The 19864-nt window shown below is 38.8% G+C and overlaps 1 protein-coding gene across 3 annotated transcripts in view; it reads left to right on the top strand.

Annotated features, from left to right (window-relative positions):
• Positions 1–19864, top strand: part of NRG3 (neuregulin 3) — a 417497-nt gene that overhangs the window by 374552 nt on the left and 23081 nt on the right. For all 3 annotated transcript variants that reach the window (XM_064464850.1, XM_064464849.1, XM_064464847.1), the window contains 2 exons: positions 11256–11358; positions 16493–16619. In XM_064464850.1, the coding sequence (XP_064320920.1) occupies positions 11256–11358; positions 16493–16619 (230 nt within the window). The remainder of the gene's footprint in view (positions 1–11255; positions 11359–16492; positions 16620–19864) is intronic.

Here is a 19864-nt window from a genome sequence, read left to right as displayed (position 1 = left end):
GAGTATAGCTGCTTGCAGGCTTGCAGTCACCATATTTGCTTTTCTCTCTCTGCCAGCATAGTCTGGTTTTCTCTCTGACCGTTTATCCAGCCTAGACTTGAGCGTTGTAGTCATTATGGTCAGCGAACGTGCACTTGCTGCGGTGGGGACCTGACTGGTGGTGCTTGAGGATGTGGTTCAGTGGTGGACTGGCAGTGATAGGTTAGCGGTCGGACTTGATGATCTTAAGGGTCTTTTCCAACCTTCTCGATTCTATGATTCTATGAATATTTTGTGACAAGGTGAGGGGATGCTGGTGCACCTCTAGAGCTGAGGGACAGCACACACCAACCAGATTTGTCTCCAGTTTCCACGGCCTCATGGAGTAGGTAGGGAAAATCAGCAGACGAATTAATAGGTGCGCAGGTATAGAGTCCCCTAATCCTCCACGTATCTGGGAGCTTTGCGTGGGGCTGGCTGCAAGGGGAACACAGGTTGACACAGCGCTCTGGGAGGAAGGACGCCTCTCTGGCTCCGGGCCATCTCTGTCCTTGTCATCACACCCACCCCGGGTCGCTGCCTTGTGAGAAGCCAGGTCAAGGAGTTGGGGCTTGGAACAAAAAGAAGGTAAAGCATAAAAACATAGTCCTGTGCCTGCAGAGTCTTGTTCAGAAACTGTCATACTTCGGTAGCAATGCAGGGTCCCTTGGCACATCTTTCTGCAGCTGACTACGCCCTTGTCCTTGTCCTCCGTGCCCTCACCCTCCAAAGCCTTCCCAGGTAGGACACCACATTGCTATTTCAGTGTATAGAGAAGAAAAGCAAAAAATATTTCATGTTATTAACAGTCATTTTCTATGGCTCTCCTGTCACTGCTCCCACCATATTTTGTAAAAAAGCACCCTGGTTAAAACAGCAGTGGTCAAAACAGAGATGGCGCTTAATTATAATATTGCTTGATTTACTGTGAGCTTCTGACAATGTAGCCATCACCAATAACTGTCAAATATACTTTGGTATCTTTGATGTTAGCCTGAGATTTGAGTAGAATGCTCAATACCGGCAAGTGAGCAAAATACAAAATATGTAAGGCTCACCTGTGGGAGAAATTCCAGTGACAGGGCTTTGTTGATAATAGCAATGCAAGTCTGAGATCAAATAAAATATCAGCTGGGAAATTAAGACATTATTGTATTAGATGTTAGCCATGCTTAGGATCTTAGGAATAATAACCCTCATCAGCTAAGAAATTTCTAAGGCAGAATTAAAGAATGCTATTGCTTTATAAAGCCATAATATTTTTATATAATAAACCTTTCAGAAACTGTCTTTATGGAGTTACATATAAAACAATTTAAAATACGATGATTATGTATCTGATCCGATGCTTATTGCACTTAGCAGTCTTTGAATTCATTCCTATATATGCATATATCTTAAACCATGATACACTCTACAATAACTCATGCAGGAAGCTTGTCTCTAAATGTCCTTCCCTCTTCTTCCTCCATTTACCAGCACAAAGTATGGCTGAGCCAGGGCCTCAGGAGAGCTGGAAAGCTCAGTTGAGCATGGATTTTGCAGAAATAGAAGGTCATGTTACAAGAAGAATGAATGCTGAACAGAAGTTTCACTTCGGAAGATTTTTCATGCTGATGGTAGGGGAAAAAAGATGATAGCAAAGACATTTTTAAAGTGCAGAACTATGTTTGGTTATAATATTTTCCTTTAAAAAAAAATAAGAAAAGGTAAGGAAGATAACAAAATCAGAGAGGGAAGATGAAGCGATGTGCTAAGAAGCAACCAAAAATTAAGATAGGAAAAAGGGGTGAGTAGTCGTTCTGGAGCAGGATCGTATGCTGTTCCCCCTCCCCCCCCCACTTAAGACTCATACAGAATTGTGGAGTTTATGTACTCTGTCACAGAGCGAGCGAGGACATAGTACCTTCTGGCGGAAATCTATGGTGTGAAAGGTCTCCAGGACCCAGTAAATAATTCGTAGCCTGTACGAATATACATGAAAACGTAATCACTGAAAAAAAATCCCAAAACTAAAGCCTTCTGGAAAGAATGTTATTGAGTTAAAAAAAGAAAATCACTGTATATTTGTAATATTTTCCAATCTTTAAGCTTTTGTGATTTATGCTTTGAAGATTTTTGCATATCTGTGAAAGACTAGAAGCTCTTTTCTGTACAATGCAGAAAATGTTGCAAATTTCTTTGTTCAATGGCAGACCGGTAGGTAACACTCACGCTCTGTAAGGTATTATATGGATTTTCTGACCTACATTTCAAACGGTTTCAAAAGCACCCTATGAGAACGAGTCAACAGTGCTGTCAACACAAAGGTAGCTGGAACCGTGCAGACTACCTGCTTGGTTGGGGTTTGGCTGTGAAACAATTATCGGCAACTTGCACGCCCTCCTTGCCTGCTGACTTGGTGCGATCCCACCGCCGAGAGCGGTCTGGTGGCGAAAGACCTCGTTTAAGGGGTTGAATTTGCATCTCTTGGACTTGCAGTAGAAGCTGGAGTGCCTGGAGCCACGATTCTCAGTAAGCAGAAGTGGCATAGAGAGTAAGGCTTGGTGTTAGATCATGAAGTTTTAGCTATTAGCTGAGAGGTTTTAGTAACTAAAACACAAGTGTTTTTTGCTGTGAGTTCAGTAGCTATTAGGTTTAGCTATCAGTTCGGTACTGAGGTATTAGCGAGCATAACAACCGTACTGTGAAGAAGTTTTGCACCGCCTAGACGTGCAGAGTACTGCAAAGGTTTAAAAACCTCCAACTGTCCCTCTGGGATTTTCTTTCAGAGTATTTTTGTAGCCGGCTTCTTTGGTACCACTCCATCGCTATTCACTCTCTGCTGGCTGCGAGAGCTGCCGCTGCTGTGCTGGCAGTGCTGTCCCGTCCCTGACGGCTTGTCGGTGCTGCCTGCCGTGCCATCCACTGTGCCAGGAACAGCGCTCACGCAGCATCGCCGCTGCGGTTCTCTTGTGCAGTGTGAATGCAAAGAAAAAGCGTACGAAGAGGGGGTATCAGGCTCCAAACTTTCTTCACAATCAAAGACTGAGGGGGCAAATTGTTCTGCCTCATCGTGCTGCTAAGATTTGGCTGTTCCTATCCACCAGTGTCTACTTCGTCTTGCTATCCTCAAATCTCTTATTTTTATTTGTGGTAATAAAGGCTGAGCTTTCTGTGTCCAGAAACCAGTAACTGGAGTGCTGCTTATGGGACTGATTGCCGATGGCTGATTGAGTTATAACTAAGTCGGATGAGTTTGGCTTGGTGACTGGAGTATTGTTGTTGGTCAGTGCCCTTCTGCACCGAACAGTAGGAGATGACAAAAAATAGGTGCCCTGTGGGGTCCCACCCCCCTCCATTTCAGACATGACACAGTCTTTTTCAGGGGAAAGGGGCACAGTTCTTTGAAAATGCCTGCTGCTTCCCGGCTCTTTTCTGCCGAGACCTGTTCATTTATTTTTTCAGTTGTAACTCAGTTGCAGGAGCATAGGAATATAGTTGCAGCATACGGGGCCACGTCCAATCCTTACCGCCCAGGAAAAACTTCAGTAAGTCTTTAGCTTTGTATCTCAAAGCTGCAAGTTTTCACATGAGATTAGGGCAAGAGTTAATCTCATTTAGATGTAGCTGGTTTGCCCAGAATTTCACAGCGTATGACCACGGTACTGTTCCTTCAGCAACCTGATGCATTTTTAGAAGAAATGCCTTCAACCATGGTCTAACACAAAACAGAAATGAAATGTTTCAGATCTTTTAGTAGGCTCTTTTTCTCACCACCAGATATCAAGTTTCTCTCCTTCGGGACTGCTATTCCTTAGGAGGCAGCTCCTTAGCTGCTCATCCCTTTCACGCGTCAGCAGAAATGCAGGCAGCCATCAGGCAGGGAGGGTGCTGTCAGGGGATCACAGTTTTAGACAGCTTTACCCTTTTTATCAGAAGTTTTTTTTTTCCAGTGTGCTCATTGTCTAAAATATTGCCATAGAGTTTTAGCTGTCAACCTCTACTAATCAAGTAACACTCGACATTAAGTTGGGGAGGGAGGAAGAATGGCCTTCGTATTTGTTTTTCTCTTATACTTAGCAAACTGAAGTTAAAACATTTATATTCAGGTTGTATCAAAAATAAATAAGATAAAAACAAGTTTTATATGCAATTTTAATTCTTATTAGTATATAATAAGAATGTAGTACAGTTAGCTTTCTGGGTGAGTTTGCAATCATAGGAGGTCTAAGAGAAACTTAGAATTGCTCTAATATATATTAAAACTGAATATTTCAAAAAAGGAAATGAGCGCGCGCGCACAGAGGCTGATGAGACTTATCTCTCATCATGAATTTTCATGATAGATTGACCTTATCCATCTTTGAAATAGAATGAAAGTAGGTAAAGTTCGTAATAGAATTGGAATAGAATTGGGTTGTGTGTTACTTGTAAATTATCAGTACGCAAAAAGTCCTAACCAGACTTTTTCCTGAAAAGGAAAAATCTACCTCCCATCACTTAGCTGCCTATGGAGTGATTTCAGGCATAAGATTTAATAAATGTGTTGCTCTGAATGTACTTAGCTAAGGCTATGAAAGCTTGTTAGCTTTGAGTTCTGGTTGTGGCTGACACAAGTTCCCTGCAGATAAAAGGAAATGATTGTTTCTTAGGAAACCAACGTTAAAATTAATTTACCCTCAGAATTGTGATCTTGCTGTTTAAAAGTACTTATCAAATTTTCACTTCATAACAACTAGCACTTATTAAGAATATTGGCACCTTAACTTAGATTATTACACTTCAATTATTGTAACCATAGACAACCCCAGACATTCTTGTGTAAGGTTAGCCTCTCATTCTTCTTTTTTTGCAGATACCTCTCCACTGTTTGGCTTATTTTATTTCGTGGGGTTTTTTAAGGATGGGTTTGTTGGAAATAACTTTTCAGGAGATCTTGGTTCATTAATTTTTGAATGATATTTCACCTTTCACTTACCAACCTAAAATAGCTTGTTGAAAGCTCAGAGCACATACCTTTGCGTGCCTTTTCATGGTGAGTCTATAACATTATACTTAATTCATTGCTCCATTTTTAATATTCCATGCAAAACCAGTGCTAATGCAGCATTAATATTGTAGAATCAAGTACTCAAAATAGGTCAGTCTGATTCAATGCTCATCCCTTCCTTTTCTGCCTTCTGTGTACGCAGAAAATAATCTCGCTAGTGTTAAATACCAATAGGCAAACAATGCATAATATTGTGCAATTATAATCTATTAATGGGCTACATTTATTTCACTTTGCTCTCATTAAGATCCTTCTGCTGTGGATGTTCCACAAGTACAGGAAAATGTATTTTGTTAATCTTCGTTACAATCAGAATCATTGAACAGTTCTTCCCAAGAGAGAATCACTATCGAAACTATGAAATGCTTTATGAACTTTTGCCAGCTGAAGTCGGCTTGCTCTGATTCCAGTTTGAAATGTGGATCTGTGCAATTAACCTTGACTCTGCCCTTCCTGTAAGCGATAGCAGATACAAACTTCCCCTCCTAATTTGTGAACCCAAGTGTTCTGAAGCCCTTGTAAAAGGGAAATTCTACCCAGTCAGGCAAAAGCTGAAAGAAGAAAACTCCGTGTCTAATAAAGGTAGCTGAGAATTAGAATAAAACGTGGTATTTTATGTGAAGTAATGCATATGCTCTTAAAGATGTTGGAACAGAAATATCTGGGACAGGTTTATCTATTTCATGTATTTGCATCGACTTCGTTCCTTTTGAGGTTAATATGTTTATATTAAATATTATCACGTTACTCGCTGAAGTGGAAAAGGCAATATTATCCTCATGGTTACAGAAAGAACAAGGATCTTGACTTACCCAAGGTCAAAGAAGAAATTTGTGAACTGTGGCTTGTAGCATTTCAAAACTGTTAAATCGTTCTGCCTCAGCACAAGCCGCAGCATATGGCAGTGAATCTGTACGGTGGGTTTTTGCAAGTGAAAGAACAGAGAAAACTCTTGAGAGGGTTGGAAGTCTGATGCTGAGGCAATCACAGATTTTGTGGAACACGCAGGCTTTTTTTATTCTCTTCATGAATTAAATTTAGAATGCCTTATATAGTTCAGCACTTGTCACACATCAATCTAAGTATATTGAGAAATACACTTTAACTACTTTCTTGCCTTTTAACTGAGAGGAATCCGTCTTTTATTGGAAATTTTGACGTTGTGTGTGGGGTTTCCATGTACTCCTCCTCTGTTGTTGTGCACGGGGCTTTGAGGATGCAGGACACACATACGAGCGTGAGTGGCAAATGAGACTGTTGAGGTTCGTCTCGGCAGCGAGGCTCTGGTTCTGCAGGACGTCGCAGGGCAATGTGGTGTGCAAAGAGGCCTGGAGGAAACGCGTGGCCGGGAACGAACAGAAATGAAAAATGTGTGTGGCGATGAGGTGACAGCAGAGGTGGCAGCGCCCACTTCGCTACACCTGCACGGCTGAGTTTTTGCACGGGGACAAAAAGCAAACCTGCTTTCATGCTGTCTTGTAATTTATTGAGGAAAAGCTGGTTTTATGTTGTCTCCGTTAGGCCACGCTGCTTCTGCTGACTCTTTCATGGCAGGGATTGAGAAAAGGGTAAAGAACAAAATCTCTAAATTATCAGGTGAAAAACAAGTCACAAAATTATTTTCATAAAGCTTTCATTGATGTTTATCAATGGGAGAAAGCACGTGGGAAGGAATTGTCGTACACACCAATGACAAGATACTGGGCTTTCCGTATTTGTTCTATAGCATGCTGTTACACGCAGCAATGCAGAGCACGTCCGTTAGGGGAGGGGAGTGCGGAAGGTAAGGGACTGCTGAGTGCTGTTAGGGTTTGTGGTGCTTTTTGCGCTGGGAGTAAAAACTTCAGCAGAAAAATGAATCTGCACATGTATTCTTTTTTTTTTTTTCTTTACAGAACAAAGCTTAAGTAATGCATTTGTATGGTAAATGTCATAATTTCTCAGCTAGCTCTGTTTGAAGATTCAGTAATTATGCTCTGTGATGCTTGTGACCATATTGAGATTTTATTCAAGAGCCATTGAAATAAGCACTGCAAGGGGGAAAGCTCCTCTTTTGGTTTTGTTATCATTTTGCTTAGGCCACATGCACAATGCTCCTCTTCATATTTGAAATACCTTTCAAAGATATTTCAATGAATTCAGAAAACGCATAATAGAACTAAAGGATCGAGTGATTATGGCTGGTAATTATATTGTGGATTTAGGTGCTAACAAAGCCTAACATAATCAGTTTTAATTAACTAAATAATTTTTTCTCAGTAATAGAAACACACATGGTTGTTTCTCAAGGACCTTGTACCAGTGTTCTTCCTTTTCTGATAAAGTCACAGAGGCAAGTTTCAGCTTATTTAAACAACAAAACTTACCATATCCTTTAGAAGTAACAAACATGAAAAAAAAAAAGTGTCTACCCTACACTTTTTAATCCTCTAAAGACTTATACGTGTGCTTCAGTGGGTCTTTCCACATGCATAAAGCAGACAGATGACAGCCTTTAAGAGTAAATTTTAAAGAGCAAGACATTTAAAAAACCTAAGACCCTAGTACCTGGAATATGGCACATACATTTTTTTATAGTAACGGACAGGTGAAACGTGATTGTGATGTGAGTCCTGGAAGAAACTTTGCTTCTGTGGGTCACCAGTAGTCATTTTATGTGTCATAATGGTAGCGTGTGAGATAACCTTAGAAAAAGGAGCACTTACTTAAGGCACGACATGCTGATGTTCAGTGGGGCGATGTGACGGAAAGGAAGGGAGAAAGACAATTTTGTAGTTGGAATGAGAATAAGAAAGAATCACTAGCATAAATAAAAATGGACGACACATGTAACAGCACACACAGTGAACGGGGACTTGTCTGTGGGAACCCAGCCTTTCAGCAGGCTTCATGTCCCACGTGAGTTTGTCTCGTCTTTGTGTTCTGGGAAGGTCTTTCTTTCCATAATTTTTGTTAAACAAAATAGTCTGCAGCTAGACAGTTTACTATGTTATTTTCCAGTTCTGTGGTTGTATTTCTGTTGGTGTAGGTTATGTAGTTTGTGTAATTTGAATGCTGGGTGGAATTAATGTTCTGTAGTCTTAACTCCTCAGCTGGATTATCCAGGAATATCCATGGCAGTTTATATTTTGGGTTTTAGCAGAAGTATTTTCTTGGCTGCTCATTAGATGGGGGATCCTCTCCCTAAAGTATTTATTTCAGTAGAATGTAATTAAGGTGATCTACTTCATAAGGGATATATGAATATGAATCTATGTGAATAGAGAGAGACTTACCATAATTTCAGTCGCACTTCGCATAACCTTCGGAAGTTTGTTTCAGGATGTAAATACTTGTATGCAAAGGTTGATGCACATCTTCAACTGAGGAGAAGGAATTTTCAGTTCTTTTCCTTTTTACACATTTAATTTCTGTAGCTTTCTGTTCTGTGAGAGCAAAAGTGCTTTGCAGTACTCAGCTGTAGCCTTCTGCCTTATGTAAAGGTCCTGTAGGGTACACCTTGGCTAGAGGGGATCTCAGCTGTGCCATATGTGTTTAGGGGAATTGTGAGGTTAAGTCAAGGCAACAATGAGGAGACCTTCAAAGTTTGCACAGAGAGACAGATTACATTTCTATCAGTAAGAAGCTGTGTTTTTTTGAAATGCCAATGTGGAAGATTAGAGAATGGAAGAACACTGAACTGATTACATTTTAAGATGTTGGAGACAAAAAATGGTGGAGTCCAATACATGAATACAGATTTAAAGGATATAAAAAAAAATGAACAAAGGTGTCTAAGAAATGGAGTAAAGTTAATCAATAAGTAGTTCTTTAAATATGCATTGTGCAAAATAAACAAAAAGGAAGGAAAGCATTGATCAGCATGTGTTGAAAGCTAGTGACAGGGATTAATCTGACTACACAAGAGACTTAAATCTTCACATAGTTGTTTGAGCAAGATAATATTGTCCAGTCTCTGAAGTGCTTTTATCTTGGTAAGACGTATTCTAAAGCATCTTTAACAAGACAGTGATAGCTATTCAGGACTGACAGAAGACCATAACTGCATTAAACTCACTGCTTCTCAAAAAAAAAAAACAAAAACAAAAAAACAAAAACCAAAGGAAAAAAAAGAAAGGAAGCATTTAGTGAGGACTTAGGTTGAAAGAAGAGCAAAATTAAGCCTGTTTACACACATTACTTAAATCAATTTCTTTTAATAGATTTTTTTTAATTACATGCAATGTTTGAGTGACATTACAGTTCCGATGTATGTTTTAGTTGTAGTCTTAGGCAGTAGGTGTTGAAATTGGTATTCAAGCGGAATAGATTAAGAATTCCTGAACTGATCAGTTCTTGAACTATTTGCAGTGTGATCCACCTCAGCATAAGAATTCAAAACTTGTAGGACTAGTCCTTTTTTATGCAGCAGTGGAAGTGGAAGGTGGATAAAGGCTAGTGAAAACAAATGAAACAAAAAAAAAGTCATTAAACTCCCACACTTTTAGTTCATTGCCAATGAGGATTTGCTGTCTAGATCCACATTTTAAACGTGCCGATGAGGAACAGGCCTAAAGCTCTACAGGAATAACCTTTACTGCTACATTACCAGGATTCCCTATTGAATTACAACCTTTCCAGATATATTTTAGACATGTAAAAAGTGTAAGTTACTGTATTTGCTTCTTTTAATTTTAAGATAAATTTTTTAAAGTACAGCTTTTAGAATTTCAAAATTAAATGAGAGAAAAAAGTCAACAGTAACTAAGGACATTTTGCACTTCAGAAATGGCTTTTGAATCACTGCGAATTTCTTCAAGCAAGAAAATAAGTAATTAAGAAATAAAGATTTGGTACTTGTAATGTTATTTGAAATAGCTTATGAAAAGGGACTGGGACTTTTACAAGAGACAACTGTATTTAAGATTCCAAATGTTCAGTAACAGCACTGTGATATTAATTCTTGAGAAATTAATAATGAATACTGATTAAGATATTGCACATAGTCCTCAGTAATTGTAACACCAGATAGTATCTGACTCAAGTTCCAGTTAGGTGTAGATTTTTTTCAATATTTGCCTAGATTCACCTTGATGATGTCATACAGTATTTTCTTCTTACGAACCTGAGACTTATGAACCTGGAACTTAGAGTTGCTGTCACCTACTTGACATACGTGTCTGGTATTCATATTGGTGGGTGGGTCTGCACTGAAGATCTCCAACCTAGAAAAGAAACGTAGGTTTACCAGTGTGCAGAGCTTGTACTGTGCTTTGATAAGCCTACACGTTGGTTGTCTACCTAAAATATATGAATAAATATACTGGTTTATATGTTGCATGTTTAGAGAAACTGATCTTAAAAAATAACAATCTGTTTAGCAAATTAGCACTTTGGACTAGAAAAGTAGTTGAAATAGTAAAAATAAAATGCAGCACTTAAGGAGCTGTTGATGAAGTCAGTGTGTGAAACCCCAGTTGCCTATCAGCTTCTGCCTGCTCTCACGAACGAGTGTTTTCCCTTAGCTTATTTTCTTTCGCTTTAACTTTCATTCTGTTCCTGTTTTAAAATTAATTAGAAGATTATAAGATTTATTAAGGAAGTTTCTTTTAAAAAATAGACTCCCATGAAAGCAATATCTGGTGCATTGTAGCATAGGAGTTGTTGGTTTCCATCCAAGTTGAATTAATTTTTTACTGTGGTACCTTTTGCATAAGCTTCAAGTACGGGGAATGCTATCGGAGTAAGGCACTGTAATCACCATTCAATAAAAAAAAAAAACCTTACATTTTTTGGGTCGCTAAAAAAGAGCTCTGAATCTTGAAGACCTTGTGAGAGCTCTGATGGGTCTTCCTTCAAGCCAGAAAAATTCCACAATTGTAGGACTCTTTATCCTATTGACAGTAGAAGCTTTCTAAAAAAGCTAAAAAATAGCATGTTGGGCAGAGGAAATATAAAACTATCCTGATTTTTATTACTATGTATCTCTCAGTGTGTATTGGAACCATTTTCTAGAGCTTTCCTAGGGGCCATGACTCTATGAACCTTATATACATCTAGAGATGAGAGGTTCAGAGAAGCATCCATCCTGTTGAAGAATTAGCCAATCCAGACCTTGTATCTCTTGTATCTGTCCATCATTAGTGAAACCATGATGTGCTGAAATCCACTTTTCGCAAGTATTGTTTTCTGATGCTTTCATAATTCTCAATTTTGCTGTTCACAGAGAGTGAAGAAGTGTACCAGCGCCAGGTGCTGTCTATTTCCTGTATCGTCTTTGGCATAGTCGTAGTGGGCATGCTTTGTGCAGCGTTCTACTTCAAAACAAAGTAAGAGCCTTCGTCTAGTGTGTTTGTTATTTAGCTTCTGTCCTTTTTACGGCTTTACAATTCTTCAATTTCTCCCTTCCTTTTGAAGTTGTCATTATCTCTGGACGGGCTAGAACAGTTCCCCGTGGCTACACTATCTAGGTGAAACAAGAAAGAAAAAGTAAACAGGAGTAATATGTGTTCTTGTTTCTATTTTCTGATATCAGGGGAGAAGAGATTGTGTCCTTTCCACTTCTTTTTTTTGACAATAATAATTTTGTGTTGTTTACTATCAAAGCAATAATCACTTTCCTCTTTTGAAAATAAAAGGTCAAACATACCATCTTCTTTTTGAATTTCATTTCATATCCCTGAGTGTCCCTTTTGTTTCTGTACACTGAGAACAAAGGTAAAGGTAGAAATAGAGAGACAAGTTCTCTGCAGATATCCGTAACGGGTAGCTAATAGTTGTAAACCACTGATGTAGTTGCATACCTGAGTACCTGTGATGCATAAGCACATTGAACTGTCCAGGTACGGTGCAGGTATCTGTACTAATTTCTTTTCAAGTTAAATACTTTCCACTCTATTCTGTATCTTCCCAGCTAAACATTATTTTACAGTATTTATTGTTATGTGTGTAATTTGACTTGCAAAAACCTCACAGCAATTACATGACATGCTTGTCAGTGCCACCATATCTATAAATATGTTCTGTATGGTTGTCATCCCTCATTCCTGTTCCAGCTGGAGCTACTGAGAGAACACATATCAATATAAATAGTACCTGCATGAGGTTAGTCACGGTGGCTGGTTATCAAGAATGTGTAGGTTTGCACTTTTTAAAAGTTTGGATGCTTATCTGAATCCCCCTTTTTAGAATTTATTTAATTGGGTAGGAAACCTGATAAGGACTACTCTTTATTTAAAAAGATATAAAATGTTTTGACATTTCTATCAGGAAAAAAAAAAAAAGTTGGAAAGTCACCAGATCTTTTCTTATCTTTTTCGTCCCCCAAACGTGATTTGAGTGACAATTTGAATTCACTCATGTTTCAGCTAAACACTCCTACCTGTTCTAATGTGTGGAGGGATTTTGTTTAATTGTTCTTTGGGCCTAGAGTATGACCGCGATGCGAGCTGGGAGGCTGCTGCGGCGGGAGAGTGCCTCTCTGCAGAGTCCTGTGTTGTAGTATAAATTGTGAGCACAGACAGCCATTTTGCCACTGCATTAGAAATGTCATGCATTTTAGATCTGCAGAAGAAAGAAAGAGAGAATAAGGTGTTCCTGTTCTTCCTGGGAAGGCTTGGAGTTTTTGCTGATGAAGAGAGATTCAGAAAAGGCAGAATGGGACTGTCAGTTGGAAGAACGTGCACTCAACAACTGAGCATAGTGTGAATAAAATATCCCTCTTGTTCAGCTGTGCCCCTCTTGGTTTTGCACTGTTGTAGGGAGTGGTGGGGAGCTGGGTTGGAACAGCCTTCCAAATACTATGACTTGGATGAGGTTGTGCAGAGCGCTATGTCTAAAAATAATGAGTAGAAATAATGCTTCACAAGGCAATAGCGCTTCATGTCTCTGCAGGAGGTGGAGGTGTTGGGTTTGGTTTTTTTATCCGCATTATGAAATACGATAGTTAGGAGTTACTGGGAAGAGTTGCAGTGTGCTTATGCCAGAATTTTGAAGACTGATGAGAAAATGAGCACCTCCAGTTCAGTCAAGAGGTCTTGTCAAATATATGAAACACAGTAATGGTAGGATACTAATCAATCCCTAACGCCCTGGCTGTGGCTCCATTTGGAAAACTGTCCAAGAAGTAAATAAGAGTGTCTAGACTGGGTTGCATAGAGGCCACATAAAACAGTATCGTAACTGTGACACTGGCCAGTGTCTTAAGGGTGTAAAACCCAACAGATTTAAAGTGCCTCAACCCTTATGATACGTTAGCTTTTAGTCAACAGATTTTTAGGAGCAGCTTCATCAGGCAGGTGTATCTTGATCATGCTTAAGAGTTATCAAAGCATTCCTCCTACACAGGAGATAATCCTTGGGCTTAATCTGATGTACCAAAAATGCAAAATATTGCTAACAGCTGCAGCAACTCTGCATGGTGCACCCTTTAAGAAAAAAGTTTCCATGAAGACACTGACCCTGACTTTCTTAGTGGGACAATGGTATGATACCTGCTGCTAGAAATATGTACTTCCCTATGTACCGTTAAATTAAAAGTCCTTCTTTAAAGTAAATTCAATCTAAGGAAGTTTAGAACTACAATTAAACTCTATGCCCTTCCAATTATTCCTCTTACAGTAATCAAGAAAGTGCAGTAAGTGTTAGCAACAGAGGGAGAGTACAGTAATGGGCTGCTCTTTACGGCTTAGATTTTATAGATGGCTAGTGACTTTATTTCTTGCTGAGGTAACAATGCTTTATTGCCAAATATCTCTAAAGTAGAACACATAAGGCCCATTTGATTTAAAATCAAAAATTATAAAATAAATATATTAATTGGTGAGTAACTTTGAATTATTAATATTTCTAGTTCTATAATTATGCAAGCTATAGTTTGGCAAAATGAATATGCATAAACCTAATATTAATGGTAGGTTGCATGATCATAAAAGGAAATTAATTATTAGATTGTCTCTCCCAGTTAATTACCTTCAGGAATCTCAGTTGTAATGTTAAAGATTGCAGCAGTGGAGCTGAATATTCCAGTTTACTTACATGTGTTTATAGATGTAGAAACAACTCTGAACTCAGGTTTTCTAAATAAACTAGAGTTCCAAAAATTTTTAATTTGTTTTGTTATTTTCCTGAATAAATTCTAAGAACATTGTATGCATAGGAGAGATTCCCAAAGTCTGATGCTGTGATGGTGTTTTGCTGTCGTGTTGTAGACTTTATATGAAATCTCCACTCAAAAACAGTCATCAAAACAGACTGGATGTTCCATAACCATTATGGAGAGACCAACACGCACGTGGCTGGCTTTCCAGTAGGACACACAGCTATGTATGCTTATTTCCTCAGTTTATGTAATTTAGCTGGTCATAAAATAATTATTCATGCAAACTCTAGAGTTGCTTTTATTAATTTCCCCTGGAATTTTATGAGAAGCTGAAGAGTTAATTTTGATGTTTTACAAGTTAAATTATTCAATGTCATTGGTTTCAAAAATGAGTAGAGATATCAAAAAATGTTTTTGAAAGAGATGTTTCAGTATCAACTAACTAATTTAATTTGACACTATAATCCTTCAGATTATATATATCTAGTCAGATTATTCTGATATTAACTTTACAAGTTGTTTTGGCTAAGGGAGAATTTTAAGAGTTCAAGATGTTTTTGTGCTTGAGAAATTATTTCCTCACCCTCTCATATTGATACACCTTACTAATTATGAGCTCCTAGCTATACTTAAAACATGCCACTAATATCCATAACTCGCTTACAATGTAAATTCACTCCCTTTCATTTGCCATGCTGTTTCAAAATAGGATGTAAATAGAAAGCGTAAGAGATACTTAGCGAGTCCAAGATTTATTATAGTTTATGACCTGTATTCAGGAAACATGCTATAACAAATACCTACTTTAAGCAGGTGCTTACAGCTTGTTCAATTTAAGCAAATGCTTAAATTGTGCAATGCTGAATCAGAACTAAGAGACTCAAAGGCAGAGGAAATCCCATTTTAATGTATTAAAAATGATATTGTTAAAATTGAATATCTGAACTGTGACACTTCTCCCTGCTTTCTTTCATTTTGAGAGAACCTGTCCTTTCTCACAATTTCCCCCCTTGATCACTTCAGTCAGTAATTTTCCTCTGGTTTCTTACACTTCCCTGCACTAGACATAGACTGCACTTGAAAGACAGTAAAATGACTTTTATATTTCATTTGGTGTCAAATTCATCAGCCTGAGTCAAGTAAGATGCTGTCAGACTTGGTGTCACAAGGCTTTCAGCAGCAAAATCACCAGAAAATTTTTCAAAATGTTCGTGAAGCTTCTTTGCTAAAATTTCAAATTTTGCTATAGAAAGACTATATTTCCTTTATTTCTTATCGACACTTCCCTGAAATCACTTCCTTCTGAAACTTGGCTCCACTCCAATTGCTGGCCAAAAGCTGCTGGTGGCATAACAAAGTGCTGCTGCACACAAGGACGAGTCCTTGACCTTGCTGGGCAGTTGCCAGGGCCTTTGTAGGTTCGTTGCTGGAGATGCATCTTCTGGGGAGAAAAAGGAAGAAGGGAAAGACAGGAAGAAAGACAGAATTAAAATAGCGTTGGGGAGTTATTTCTCATGATCTTTTAAAACTGATATTCTCAGACAATGTAGTTTATCAAAAGAATGGAGACTGATAAAAGACCTTAAATATATTTTGCTAACAGTTTTTGCCCAGCTGAGACATCTGTTTGCAGGAGATAAAAAAAATATTTAAAATAAAGTTTGCTGCCTCATATCCTCAATGATGTACAGAACTTTAAAACTCAGTTGGCCAGTATAGCGCGGCAGAAACAGAAAGCCTTTGTTAACAGCGTAGTTATCTCCCGAATATTGCAAGTGATTCATCGAGTGGTATTCCTAGCTCTGGCATAGCGGATCATAGCATAATATGTCAAAAACACAGCCTCAGATACCGTACTAAAGGTTTTTTTCCAGGTTTAAGCATGTAAGCAAAAGCTGGTCTATACAAGATACCATGTTATAGGTCAAGTCTAATCAGCCACTAGCAGAAATCTTTGATTCCTCAACACTTTTTATAGCCAACAGGGGCTAATGCCTGCTGTATTTGCCAAAATCTTTGTTCCACATCAGAGCAAAATGCTTTTTTAATATTCAGGCCTACTTGCAAGCTACTGTTGAATATGTAATAGATGATTTTACAATATGCACTAAAACAACTAGCGTGCTATTATAGTAATCTGAGAATAGAATATAATTTAAACAGAAGAGCTTTTTTTTCCCCTCCTTAAGCCTCACCAGAAAATGACCACTGCATTGAAATATTAGACGATAGTGAATTAGCTCAGCTGGTTAATCCAATATGGTGAAGTTTTGAACAAAGGGAACCGTGGCTATAAAAATATCATGGCTATAGCAGAAGATCAAACTAGCTCTTCCTTAGATGAATTTTATTTCTCTCTGCAGGAAACAAACAAAGCAAATTCATGAACAGCTGAAAGAAACACAGAATAGGAAGACCTACAGCCTAAATGCTTCCAGCATGATGGCAAAGTCAGAGTGTATGGCACAAAGCCGAGTCCAGCTGCAAAACGTAAGTAATCCTGCCAGCTACAACACTTATTAGCCTGGCTGAGATCCTGCTGCTGATGGCAGCACATCGCCACGTTGCTGTTAGCATCTGAGCAATGGGAACAAGGATTCGCACCTCTCTCATAAAATGTTTTCTATCAGGCCTGTTAATGGAAAACGCCAAGCAGGGATTTTTTGCTAAAGTTATTTCAATGGATCCTGGTCCATTTTGTTCATGTAATAGACCTCGCTGAGCCCCCAGCTCTGCATCCAGCAGTGGAAATTAGAGTTTCTTTTACTATTCTTTACTTTTTTGCTTTTTGCTATTATAGTTTCCAGCGATACCTTAGCTGATATGTATTGTTTATAGGTGAAATGGGGGTCGTTGATCTTAAATGATTTCAAGTCTTCCAGTAGTTAATGAACCTGCATGAAAGAAATGTAGAGATTTTCCACAGTTAATTCAGAGTAAATTCTAATTCTAGGACTAACTTTACACACATAAACTCGTGCCCAAGGGAGGATAGTCTCATTTTCCTGGGCTTTGAGTTGAAGGGATTTTTGGTACCAGAAAGAGAGAGATTAGTTTGTTCAAACTAAATTTTAAATGTCTTTAGTCATTTTCTGTATATAGGTATATGTAAGTTAATGCAATCCCACAATTAGGAAATACATAAAGCATATTTGAATTCAGGAACTTGAAGACAACCAATGTATTTAGCCGGGTTGGAAGGTATTTTCCAGTGCGTGTCATTTTCTTCCCCCTGGTCATACACATTTAGTGCTGTCTTATTTTGAACAAAGTCTTTGAAACATCTGAGAAGGATCCTGGTAGCAATATAATAGGAAATCATAAAAGATATATTGAAGCCTTTCTAAATGCCTAACTCTTTTTTTAAAGAAAAGGTACCTTAGTTTTGCTTAAAGGCTGACTATCTTATTTGCCAGATTCCATCAAAATAGTGGGAGTTTAGCAAAAGTGAGCACTCAAGCCTGCTTAGCCACAGATGACTCCACTCCTGCTTTACATCCCATTAATGCAGAAATAAGTATAAGCCCTTTTAACCGATCCAGAGTAAGCAGAGCCTCCGTGCTATGGCTGAGGAGTTGTCAGAGCGTTGCTTGTGTTCACTGAAAGTTTTGTTTTATAGGACCACCACGGTGGTATGCTTTGTGGTTCAGGAAAAATATGCTATTTCAAGGAGGAAGGCAGCTCCACTAAACTGGCATTATCACAGTTTAGGGAACCTTGTGCAGTTCTGTGTTTCACTTTCCGTTCATTCAGTCACATATTGCATTAGCCCCTGAAAAAAAAAAAAGCTGTTGGGAGTGTTGTTGGGTTGTAATCATGGCAACAAAAGGTAAAGTTATAAAGAGCTTGTGATCCTTTTCTTCTAACATATAAAGTAGGTCTTAGTTAACACTAAGAATATGTCCTTTGCCTTTTCTTACTGTAATCCAGCGCAATATTTTGTCAACCCATCATCACAATGAACTATTCAATGTCTTCTGAGCAGCTGAGGAACACATCACCAAGCTTTATTTAAGTCTTTTCTTTTGCCATAACAATAGCCACAATGGCTGAAGTAGCAGTTTGTAGATTCCAGATATTAGAGATTGAAAACCATTATTATTGTTTAGTATTTTAATCCAAATTTGCTTTTCAGCTCCTAATGCTTTTCAGCTCTTAATGCTGTTCAGACTGGCATTATCAGAGCTGGTAATTAACACACCATTTTCTTGTTCTTGTACCTGCTTGCAGGCAGCTGTTTTCTCCTTGCCATTAATGCATTTTCCCTTTGGGAGCAAAGATACCAAGGAAGAAAAGCAGAATGACCTTGTGCAGGATGTAGCGTAACAGTGAAGGGTAATAACGGTTTCTGTTGTTAGCAAGAGTTTAGTGCAGGAATGCATGCAGGCAGTTCGTGAAATGTTTACAAAACTTGGCGGATTTGGGGGAGGGGAGGAAGGGGCAGGGGTACGGGGAGGCAGCAGAAAAGAGCTTGGAAATGGTATTTTGTAGGAATGGCCGAGTGGCTCCCAACAGAGACCAGAGTATCTGCCCCGGGCGTATCTGCTGGGCGGGAGAGGGATGGGCAGTGGTGCGGGGAGGGAGAGCCCCCGCTGCTCGCTCCTGCGGCTCTGCGGATGCCGGTCACTGCCCCGATGTGACCTCTCTGCTCCTCCCATCTGCAGCTCCCACCACATGGGTTTGGGTAGAAATCTTAGTTCTCTTCATTTCCAATAAAGTACCTTAAATAAATGAGGTGGTTCTTCTCTGGAGACAGTCCTCCAGCTTGGCATTTTGGTTCAGGTAATCCTGGAAGCTGTTTCTTTTCCCACTCCAAGTGCTCCTCTTACATGGGGAAGCTGGTTTGCTTGTATGTCACCTTTCTCTCTTTCCCTAAAAGATTCTCCCATATTTTTCTCCTGCCTATTTTGAATGGAATCGATGCTTTCAGGTTTTTTGACCTGCTTTTTCTTCTTCTATAGAGAAGAATACATTAGTGTAGACCTGAGAAGAGTTGCATAAGGTTCCTTATTCTTGATGACTATTCCAAAACTCTCTATTCTGAAAGGCCCGTCACATTTTGACTCGGAGGTTGGTACATTTAGTAAAGAAGGCATGGATCTTTCCAAATGCTGTGTTGCTCTAGAAAGAGGTCTCACTTACTTCCCAAGACCCAGGGTTTAGCAGGTACCATTTCAAGTGGTTTGGGGCTATAAAGAGCTTGACCAATCTCAGTGAAGTACTTTTTCTCCTCATCATTCCTTTCCCCCTTTTTACCTTTGACTGGACTTTAGGAAAAAAAATATTTTTTTGTTACTTAATTTCAAAGCCAGTCTTGACTCTTTTTATAAATGAAAGAAGCCATGTGCACGTATGAAAATTGCTGTTAACAGGAAAACCACACATTTCATTTTTGAAACAAATATTAAAATTAATTTTGCTTTTTTTTCTAGCCTAACTCATTATAGTTGCAGTTTTTTGCATTACTGCAGAAGGAAAAGAAAAGGACTTCAGACCCCAGTCCCCATGATATCCCACCTCTATGCCTATTAAAGCTTCTTTATAGCGTGGTTATGAGAACCATATACAAGGTTAAAAGCTCTGAATGTTTGCTTTTAAAACATTCTCCTTTTTGTATCAGAGTTCTCCTGCTGCATCCTAGACTACGGGTTACCTCGCAGCAATGCTGATTTCAATGGGCAGTGTTTAAGAAATGGATTCGAAGTGTTGGACGTTCACCCAAGTTCACTAAAACG

Source organism: Phalacrocorax carbo, chromosome 13 (genome assembly GCF_963921805.1).
Source record: "Phalacrocorax carbo chromosome 13, bPhaCar2.1, whole genome shotgun sequence".
NCBI classification, from domain to species: Eukaryota; Metazoa; Chordata; class Aves; order Suliformes; family Phalacrocoracidae; genus Phalacrocorax; species Phalacrocorax carbo.
The sequence above is the reverse complement of the archived record's forward strand: the minus strand, read 5'-3'. Positions and strand labels throughout refer to the sequence as shown.